At 34.9% G+C, this 11,431-nt stretch overlaps 1 protein-coding gene across 1 annotated transcript in view; it reads left to right on the forward strand.

Annotated features, from left to right (window-relative positions):
- aff2 (ALF transcription elongation factor 2) overlaps positions 1–10,603 on the forward strand; it is a 172,848-nt gene extending 162,245 nt beyond the window's left edge. Inside the window, exons 19-24 of the mRNA XM_088926059.1 lie at positions 1,076–1,212; positions 3,244–3,315; positions 5,340–5,433; positions 5,826–5,875; positions 8,995–9,209; positions 10,452–10,603. Coding sequence (XP_088782185.1) covers positions 1,076–1,212; positions 3,244–3,315; positions 5,340–5,433; positions 5,826–5,875; positions 8,995–9,209; positions 10,452–10,573 — 690 coding nt within the window. The 3' untranslated portion in view covers positions 10,574–10,603. The remainder of the gene's footprint in view (positions 1–1,075; positions 1,213–3,243; positions 3,316–5,339; positions 5,434–5,825; positions 5,876–8,994; positions 9,210–10,451) is intronic.
- Positions 10,604–11,431: the final 828 nt, after the last annotated feature.

The following is an 11,431-nucleotide window of genomic DNA, read 5'->3' on the forward strand; positions in this document are numbered from 1 at the left end:
TGAATTGCTGCCAAATTTAAAACAGAAATTCAAACCAGGTATGACCTGTCTGACAATTAATTAACAGTCCTGGCATTACTTATGGTACACATGGAGGAGATCAGCCTCTGTTTTGTTAAATCATCCTTCCAGTGCAACCCAGCCTGCTCGCAAAGGTTGGCCAGTTTAAGTTGTCTCCTCATGGCCAGAGCTGGCTGTGGCTAGAGCTCGATATTATTATCTTCTCTGAAGTCATGCCATTGTATTCCTAGCTTTGCCTGGTCTTGGATTGTCCTGCCTGAAAATTAAACTTGTTGAAAGTTGTCAATGTATCACTAAGCAGTGTGGCTAACTTCAAGATGCACAGAAGCTGTTTTTGTGTGGGGAGGAATCTCCTTCATCTTGTTAATTTATACTATCCCAACAGTTGGCTTGTACAAAGAGTCAGAATAAATCGCACCATGATATCTTCACACATACAGTCTTTGATAAGGTCTGCCAAGGTTACAATGACATTCATTGATAAATAACAGTACCCCACTCTCTCTGCCATCACCTCAAATGTTCTCTGCTCCACAGAAGACAGGGATCTCTCAACTATCTACTACCTCTGAAAGTGCTCTGAGCATGCAGATCATTTTCACACACACATTATTACCGTATGAGCTGTAGTTACAGCAGTCTGAACATGATTGGACAGATGGATATAGTGAGCCAGGGCTGGAGAGGTGACTTTCCACAACATGGCCCATCCTATATAGAGCCGGATTCCTGTTTTCTCTGAAAGACTGATGATTGCTGGAGCGGACCATCTCATGCTCTGGAAAATTTCTCTCACAAATGGGCATTCAATCCTTAAATCAAGCTAACAAGCAGGTGATCATCATTACTTAGAATTACATTAGTTAAATTTCTCAAGGTCGAGTACCATATAAACAGTCAGCAAATGTTCACTTTTTAAAATGTAAATAAAATTATTGATGTGCTGATAAAGCTATTGACGCAGCTGAATAAGACTGAGGTGTTTTCCCAGTATATTGGTATGTATTTAGATTACTACATATTTGGACTTCATTTATGTCTTCTTTTTTTTTAGATGGAGAAGTTTGGCAAAGCTGTTAATTATGCAGATGGTGCTCTATCATTCATAGAATGTGGGAACGCTATGGAAAGAGATCCGTTAGAGGCAAAATCTCCATACACAATGTACTCAGAAACTGTGGAACTCATCAGGTTAGTCTTCTTACTGCAATCTCAGCCTTAAGTCTCCTAATTTTTTTTTACAACTTTCTATGATTAAAATAAAAATGAATCATTTAGATCAGTGGTTCTCAAACTTTTTGGACCAAGTACTACCCCCGATCAAACCAAAGCATCCAAGTACCACCTCCAAGTCATCTTCTCATAGGAACCACAGAAAACCTCAATGACCAACATGAGCGCGCGTGCACACACACTCACACACACATATAATAAAAATAGCACTGAGCACTTAGATAATTTGGATTAGCCATTTCCAAAGCTTGCTAACACTAGCAGTGCTTTCTGTGTCAGGTTCAGCAGCAGATCTAGTGTCCTCCATGTTCTCAACAGTGTGCGTGAGCTATTGGAGTTGGCTTCAGTACTCTTGGCGTCTATTCCTTTCAGCCATGACGTAGGTAGGTCCCTTTTCAGGCCATCAAGGCCCATGGGGAATGGGGGGCAAGGGCCATCATTTACTTGACCATCTGACACTGGAGATGGAGGTGATGTGGTCAGCATCACGCTCCGGCTGACTTATTACCCCCAGAAGGATTAACCCCCAGTACTCATTTGGAAAGCAGGCTAAGTGGACCTTGGAGCCGTCTGGAAGGAATAAGAGCAAGCTACATCGCTTGCCCCGACCTGGGATTGAACCTGGGACTTTCCAGTCAGGAGCTAGATGCCCTTGCCGTCTGAGCTACCACGGCTCCATCAGCTATGACATAATACTTGATTTTTGTGAGGTATTCATTTCGATCAATTGTTCTGTTTGCGAATGTGGCGCTGTTGGAGAAATTTGTACCCGTTTCCCCTTAAAAGACAGTAAGGAGTCCATCTCAGGAGTTAAAAAGTTTTTATTTCATATGCATGGGAGCAAAACACACATAGATGCTGGGTGTATTTTTCTCAAAGTAATTAACCTAGAACAGTCCTTAAATATTTTTTGTTATCTGTCATGCTTCCCTTTGCTTACAAGATTGGCAGTGTTCCAAAATCACGCACATCCTCCTACCTCTCTATTTGCTAAAGATCACTTCTTTTAATACAATTGGTCACTTAGGTTCATAGCACGCATTCCTATACAATGGTTTATACATAGTAGCCCTTGTGTCCACTAAGTATGTAGGCTATGTATTTGACACATAAACTAATTTTATTAAAATATGAAAACCCGTCTCAAGCTTTCTGAAACCGATTAAGTAAATTACAGATCAAACATTTTAAATAACTTTTAATTATTCAATTTTTAATTCCCCATTTTTCAGTGCACAAAACAAATTTCCAGGGTCATCTGGTGTACCACCTGGGGGCACTCTGTGTACCAGTTTGAGAACCACTGATTTAGATAAAATGACCAGTGCTGAACAACTACACCTAAAAAGTCAAGCAATTAGTAGTCCTCAGTTTAGTAATATAGTGAAAAATTAAATTATTTAGACCTTTTCTGCACGAGTGCCACTAGAGATTCATAATATGATGATTGAAATATTGTGATTTTTTAATTTTGAATTGCAAAAGGGCTTAGAATTGCACAAACTCATGTTTTGCATTTGCACTTAAAAATGATTCTTATAAAACAAATAATTTGTAAGTACATTGGAATACAGTGTTTATTCTGTACAATTAATCAATTCAGTGTACAATTATTTGTTGAATGTCAAATTTAAATAGAAAAGTGTCTTAATTAGTTTTATCATGGCTTTTAACACAATGAGGAAATTCCAATCACTATAATTGTGATATTTTACTTGGATATCACTAGAAAAACAGATAAATATAGAGCATAAGTTCTTGATCATGAAAGTTATTATCTTGCTTTTTAACTTTGTCTTTCAAATGGAGCTCTATAAAACATTCAACATGATGACAAAAAAAACATGGCTACTGTATATACTGTATGAAATTTTGCAATATAAATAAGAAAGTAGAGAACATTTTTAGTCAGCATGTATAATATGGCTTTAGAGATACAGTGTGTAAAATAAACTTGAAAAACCTGAATCTCATTTTTAAAAATTATAGGTATGCAATGAGATTAAAGAACTTCACTGGCCAATCTGCTACAGTGGCTGAAAAGAAACTTGCTGTTTTGTGGTAAGCCTGAATCTATCTTCTGTTTGCAAGCAGAATGTTCTCTGTTATTTCAGGCAATAAACATTTATAGTAATTTATGTGAACTGCCTTTTTTACTTAGTAACCTACGTGTATGTGCATCTATAAAGCAAAATGAATAAGATTATTTACACAGATTCTTGTTGTACTATGGTTTTTTCTTTCTGAATTTTTGCCATGTTTACGCATGCACTTATTTGAAATTGCATGTCATTTATCTTTGCACAGACCTTGAGGCCTCAGTTAAGTCATTGTTTTGTACAGTTACATAAATACTTGCAGGTATGTGGTACCTGTAACGGTATGTAATTTGCAGTATTTAAAAATATTAGGTGTTATTCTTTTCTTTACTAAAACATTATTCAAATCTGAACTCAACCATCACATTATACAACCACATATAATGTAAGAAGATTTAAAACAGCTACAGTACATTACTTAATCAGCTTAAAAGTATCATTTTAAATGTTATTAAGCTACTAGAGAATAACTAATGGTTTCTGTCAGCAGCTGTCTAAATACAGTACATATATTCAATAGTTAAAAGAAAATTGTGATGCCTGTCATATCTCAGTTGTTATTTTTGTAATTGCTTATTAATATTTAGATTTTGGTTGTAAGGATGTGTTCATATGATTTAAAAAACATTATATTAAATGTTGAAAATTAATATTGTGCTTTGCAAATAAGTATACTATAAAATTATGGAAGTTGAACTTGTTTTTTATCTAAACATTAGATAAATTATAATATATAATATTGCATTTGTGTAAAGTTCTTATTTGCCCACTGAATTGTTAGAGTTTGTTTTTTAAGTACTTACAAATTCATTACATCAGGGATTTTCAATATTTTAGGCTTATATTTTCAAAAACAATCTCAGTAATATTTACACATAAAATCGGACTAAAATCCATAATTATTAGAAATAATGCTAGTATTAAGAATAAAATATTTAAAAGTTGAACAGACCCTGAACATATACACTGTATGTACTGATTTTTTACATAGTGGTAGACATGTTGGTGACATGGTTTCCTTTAACATATTCAGAGGATCCCTACAGGTATCCAGGAAAGATACTTTAAGTGTAGTATGTAATTGTAAATTTAACTAAAAATAAAGTCTATAGACTTTAATATGTGCAATTTTCCACTAGGCAGTTACTTCTAAGAGAAAAAAATTATCAGTACTGTTTACTGGAAATGATGCAGTCTGCCTAACATTCACAAAGTCTAAACACATCAGATGGTTTAAGTTTACAATATTAAGTTTACAAACAATCTGTGTAGTTCACTACGTTTTCACAGAGCAGTGTTTATTGTGAAGTACAATGTACTATATACTGTATGACATAGAGTGTGATATAATCTCTTCCAGTATCAATGGATATGTAACACGTCTCAACAAGTCATTTGATCAATGGAGTGTCCAGCACATCCCACTAATTACAGTATAATAATTGTAAAATATACAATATACTGGAGGGCACCAGTCCTCGTCCAGGAGGTCCATACATGAAACAGCTAGTTTTTGTTCCAACCGAGCTCCGTTACACAATTGAACCATTAATTTATTTAATGACAGGATTAATTTGAATTTTTTTCAGCTCTTAAACACGTTGACCATTAACTATGGCATTTCATAAGTCAAATCCCAAACTTTTTAGCAGAAAAACAAGTTGAAAATATTCCAATCAAGAAACTTGTTAGTTTAATTAACTCTTCAGTTCGATAATTAAGCTCAGCTGGAATGAAGACCAGCAGGTGTGTGGGCCTCCAGTAGCAGGATTGGGAACCCCTGCAGTGCACTGCTGTATGCCATTTGGTGCTCTGTTCTATGATGTCATTGTTATTACTGAAATAATAGCGGAATGCAAGTGAACCAGGATACAAAAATGTAATATATTAAATCTTATTTCAAATAACACAACTGTGTTGAATAATAGCACCAGCAATGGCAAAACAGATTTTTGGTTAATGCATGTGGTTTGTTGTTAATTGCAGTTACAGATGTTTGTCACTTCTGTACCTGAGAATGTTCAAACTGAAGAAGGATCATGCAATGAAGTATTCCCGTTCCCTTATGGAATATTTTAAGGTAAATATTTCTTTCTTTCACATCACCAGTACAATTCAGAATAATATAAGTTGAAACAGAGAGATTATACTTTTTTAAATGTTGACTTTTCCATTTAATCCCATAAACAGATTCATTACTCTAAAGAAAGCACATTTACTATTTTTTTTGTAATTTAAAGCAATTTAGCTTCGGCACCTTTTCTTCTTCAGTATTCAAGTGAATTGCACTCTTATTTTTGCATTATGTCAAGATACAATTTAAATATGTTCTCTTTTATTGTCATTATGATTGTTATATGTCTTGCTGAAGTTCAGGAGTTTTTGCTAAATGGAAAGTGTTATTATACTAGCTTAGAAAAAACAAAATTCTGTTCCAGTCTTAGTTTTGACCAGTATATTTTATTATTTCAGAACTCAGTGAAAAGTTCCCAGGCACCTTCACCATGGGGTGCCAATGGAAAGTAAGTATGCCTTTCCCTATATTCATCACATTACGTGTTACAGTAGGTTGTAGTGATACCACACTTTCCTGTCAGTCTGTAATTCCCAAACTTAATGTGGGTAATTATATAAAACAGAGTGGGTTCGCATACATCTATTAACATACAATTAATATGTTTCCCTAATTTTCAAGATGTCCAAGTGTTGATTGAAACTTTTTTCAAAAATTGTATTTTGGACAGCATTTTTAAATGTTTTATAAACATGCACCTAATAAGTGATAACATAATATGAATCTGTACACATACATGGATTTTCTGTATTAAAGTTTTCTTGGGCTTTTTTATAACAACGTTTGGTTCTTTCAAGAAGGGGAAATGTGTTTCACCTCCAAAATTTCAAACACATTTGTCAAAATTGCTCTCCAGCTTTAAAAGTCATGATTTAATTAAATCATTTGGGGATGCTGGCAAGTACAGGTATTTAATATTATATGGAACAAGTAATAGGTTTATTCCATGCTGAAAAAAAGAAGAAAGAGAACACAACGTTTCGGCCGTGGAGCCTTCTTCAGGTGTGACACCTGAAGAAGGCTCCACGGCCGAAACGTTGTGTTCTCTTTCTTCTTTTTTTCAGCATGGAATAAACCTATTACTTGTTCCTTTGCAGCCTACGCATGCTGACGCAGCTACCCACCTGAACTACTTTAATATTATATTCCTATGTGTGAATGCATCCTTTAAGGTACTGTATTTTGTAAGACTGACTGAAGTAAATGATATTGTCACAGGAATGCAAAAGAAGTTAACAAACCAACCTGTGTCTGTGTACCAAACGTGATGCAGCTTGTGTGATAATTGTAAATGTGGGAATGCTGGACATCATACACCTTCTGAAACCACCAACGTAACACAGCATATATGTGTAACATTTGGTGCTGATTGGGTAAAAATACAATACAATGCATGAGTCAGTACAAGTCAGGACACAATTTACAATAATTTGTACAGTTAATATTCAAGATAAGAAAAATCAAAAATATAATTTGGAAACATCTTTCCATGGGCTACAGCATTTCTGTATATTTACAAATAACATTTTATAGCTGCAAATACAGTACAATAATGTAGCTTAAAATAGTTGGCACCTATGTGCCAAAAACATTTGAATGGATTTCTAATGCATAAAGGAAAAACATAAAAGCACACAGCCACTAAGGTTTATATACAAAAAATAGACAAAAATATATATTTCTTTGCCTTTACTTGAGGTTTATTTAATGTTCAATGTCTAAAAAACAAAAGTGTTTGGAAACATTGCATAACAGGAGACCAGACAGTAGAATTTCTAAGAAGATATATAACACGTTATAGAAAGAAATTACTGTTTGATGAGGGGTTGGGCTGGCTCTTAGGCAATAGTTTGACCAGCCCTGCTGTTTTGTATTGAGTGTAGCTGTCAAAATTAATTAGAATCACATGCTCCATTAGAATGAACTTATTTTGTGGTGATTATATTAGCGATAAATTGTGCTTCTTAATCCCTTTATAGCACCTCCACTACCTGCTGGAAATGTAATCAGCATAGAAATTAGAGTTCAGCTTCCTATTTGAGGTTTGTTTTTATACTGGCAATCATGAATCAGAAGTTATTTTCATTTTTCATCCTTCTAGGGAATTGTTTCTTAGAGCAAACTCCCCAGCTGTCCAGGTACAAGCTGGGGTGCTGACAGGGAACATAATTTCACTTCACAAGGTGAACATGTTTCAATTTATTACTGAATTACAAGACCTGGAGCCAGATTGTTTGGGTTTTGCTTTAAAAGACTGATGAATATTTTCATTGATTGATGGCTGGAACCAGTTGACAGAAAATCAAAGAAAAAAAAACTTCTATTGGATGCTCAAACAGTTCAGTTCAACATTAGTGATTCATAGCAAAGCTTGAAGAATGAAATACAGTATAAATACACTGTATATAAGTACAAAGCAATGATCTTGAGCCCGGGTTGAGAAGCCAAAAGGTTAAATCCATGAATAATATGGATTTCCTTCTTTTTGTACTTTAAGCTTAAGCAGCAATTTTGACAACTGTCTACTTATCAATTGCACTGTGACCTCCCAAGTATGGGACCTATAATACAGTACTTTATATCTAAGAACAGTTTTACCCCTGGGTTTGAGGTCTGTCTTGGGTAGCCTCAGGCCCACCTATTCTGTAGCATGCATGTACAGTGATCCAACCTAAATTTACACCACCTAATAGCTGTGAATGCAGAATGTCTCTTGACCACCTTTGCAAAAAATATTTACGAGATCACAAGTAACAAACTGCTCCCAAACCTGTTGATTTCAAAAACATAAAGACACTTTTAAATTTGAAAACTTAAAAAAAATTACAAGTTCAATGTGAATTTAACAACATCTGAGTAGGAATAGGTGCATTATTTCATATTGTATACTTCACAAAAGCAATTTCCGAACAATACAGAGTACATACACATCTTCCAGAAATACACAATGTACACTACCATGTTTTACTCATAAAATTAAGGAGAAGGAAAAGGATATAAAAACATATTTAGACAAAAAGCACAAAACATCACACCATCTTAGCTACTTTATCTCCAGCAGTGTCCAGCTACTACAGTACTAACAATGTTGCAAGGAAAGAAATATCCATCTTGTTTATATTAGTTTTCTTCCTGTCATTATCATTTTATGTAGTATGGCAAATGTTTGCATTCCCAAAAAGCAGTTTGTTGAATTTCAGTCACCTTAAGTCCTAAGGCCGACTTAAATGAAAAGTATGATTAAGCTGGCAAAAGAAATGCCAACCTAAATCTGAGTCACCCAAGGTCAGCCCGGTGTAAGTGGACCCTTAGCTGATGACTTAATTTGATAAAAAAAACAAAAAACTAACACTGCTCTGAAAATGTTTCAGTTGAACAACAAATCATCATGTTTGCAAGGTGTTACCTGTGCTTTTTTGTGAATGTGCAATGAATAATAGTGTGGATGAATTATGTAATACTACTTCTGTGACAGTAAATAACTACTGTATGGTGTCATAAGAGGTTGTGGCTGGTGATGTGTGCTCTGTCCTGTTTAGTTCTTTAACTCCTACTATCCTCTCCCAGGAGCACAGGTACACCATCACCTATGTCTCTGAGTCCCTCTCCGGTCGGCTCTGTCAGCAGCACCACTGGCACAGTGGGATCCTCCTCCACTGGCAGCATTGCCATTCCTCATCGCATCCACCACATGGCTGCCAGTCATGTCAATATCACCAACAACATCTTGCGCAGTTATGAGCACTGGGACACGGCTGAGAAACTCTCCAGGGAGAGCCAAGGTAACCCAAACTGCCACTGTTACCCCATGACTGGGTAACAGAGACATGTTAAATGCATATACAGTAGGTTCTTAAAAACAATACATATGCTGTATTTTTCAAACAACAATGTTACTATTAGTATTACTAGTACTATTAGAGTTATTTTATTTTGTGTAGGTTCATTGAAAATGCCCTTTTAGAAATAAATTAATTTGAATGTTGGAATTATTAACCATAATCAGTGATTTTTAATGAAAGAAAATTTTCTGTGCAGGCCAAATGACCTAAAGCTGTATGAGAATAAAATAAACATAAACAGGTAAAGAAAGAATTAATATATAGAGAAAAAGATACTGATGACTGCAAGAAATTTGAGCTACATGCTCTCAGCTTCTAAAAAATACTAGAGGGGTAATTATCCTGTATTAAATCAGGATGTATTGAAGACATACTAAAAGATTTCATTGCATGGTCTTTGTACAGTGGCTGAGATTAAGTAACAGACACTTAACATATTTTCCACAGTAATGAGTGAAAGTATTGATCACAAGAAACCCTAAGATAAATTTTTAATTGCAAATTGAATTTGAAGTGTGTTTTCCTTACACTTCCTATCCAGTAAGTGAAGAGACCTGATTAAAAGACCAGATTTTTGCTGAGGGATGTTGTAGAAGTGCTAAAAGCTGTATGGTTGCTTATTAGATGTTAACACAACCTTTTTCAACCTTTCTTTCTCTCTGTCTTGAGTAATAATGTGCCCAATTAAGAATCAATGTTCTTTGTATTTGGTTTGAATAAGTCAGAACAGACCAATTATTATACTTAGATTGCTAATGTCATAGTGCCACTGAATCAAGGTCTGCCTTTTGGCAGAGTAGTAAGTCAGTTTCAAAAGCACTCATCTGATATACAGTATATTTAAGCTTTCTTTAATTAAATCTACACCAATTGCAAAGTTGGTTGGATTTTATGGGAAATACTACTCATGTTGAAGCTGACACCGTAGCTTCATTCATATAATAAGTGGAAGAGATGTTCAGAACAATTAGCTACAAACTACAAGATGAGCAAGATACTGTAGCTCAATTGTCTACCTTTATTGTTTGTAACTTTTATGTATTTATAACTGAACACATTATAAATATTTTGTTTTTTTCAACTTTCAGATGTGCCATACATTTTGGCAAAAATAAATATACAATGTATGACAAAAGGTCAGCCTGTTGTTGTACAGCTAAACTTCTTTTCCTTTCTCTTCAGAGTTTTTCCAAGAGTTGAACTCTGTGATGGGACCACTGACCCAACACAGCACCATGACTGAACTGGTGCGATACGCTAGACAAGGACTGCACTGGCTCCGGATAGAATCAAATTTATTATAGTGACTGGACTGCCACACATTATATTGACACATCTCCATCACTACCTCTACCAGCATACAGATCTCGGGCGATGGACCTTCACTTAGGCTGAAGGATCTGGCTGTCCATCCACTGTGTTCCTCCAGACTCCCCTACTTCAAACAAACTGGGATCATCAACTGAAGGTCATTTTTATTTAATTTCGTTCTTTTACCTTACATTTTTACACTTTTAAAGGCAACGAAATAAGACTATTATTACTAATTACTGATTTTAATATATTTTTTGTAAAACTTTGGAAGTGCTTTAGTCCCACATTGAAAAAGGGAGAAGTATAATGTATGTCAAAGAGAATCCTTTTGTTTCTAGCCACTGCTTGTTGTAGACTGGATAGGAGACTGTGTTAAATACTGAAATACATGTTTCCTTCATTCTTGAAAATATCCTTTTCTACCATTTTGATTCTTTGTCCATACAAGACTCGTAACCAACGAGATTTCTAACTAAGCAGCTTCTAAAGTTTACTTTCATATTTTCTTTTAATATCAGATTACATATGGTAGATACAGTACATTTGTTCATGACAGTACAGTGCTATTGTCATTACTATCATTAGTACCAATGGTCATAAAAGGTCCATCTTTTTTTTTCTATTATTTGCTTCTTAAGGCATTCAAGAAACACACAAAAATGGTTTGTGGGTAATATAAAAACATTTTTAAATCATTTCCATTTATTGTGTGAATCCTTTTGAGAGACCTGGAGTGATTATTGATAACTCCATTTGATATGTTACATCATAAATTAGATGTTTAGGGTGCCTGCTATGTTGTTTTGCTAAAGAACATTGTGGTGGGATCTGGTGTACTTGCTAAATGT

Source organism: Atractosteus spatula, chromosome 9 (assembly GCF_055471065.1).
Source record: "Atractosteus spatula isolate fAtrSpa1 chromosome 9, fAtrSpa1.hap1, whole genome shotgun sequence".
NCBI lineage: Eukaryota > Metazoa > Chordata > Actinopteri > Semionotiformes > Lepisosteidae > Atractosteus > Atractosteus spatula.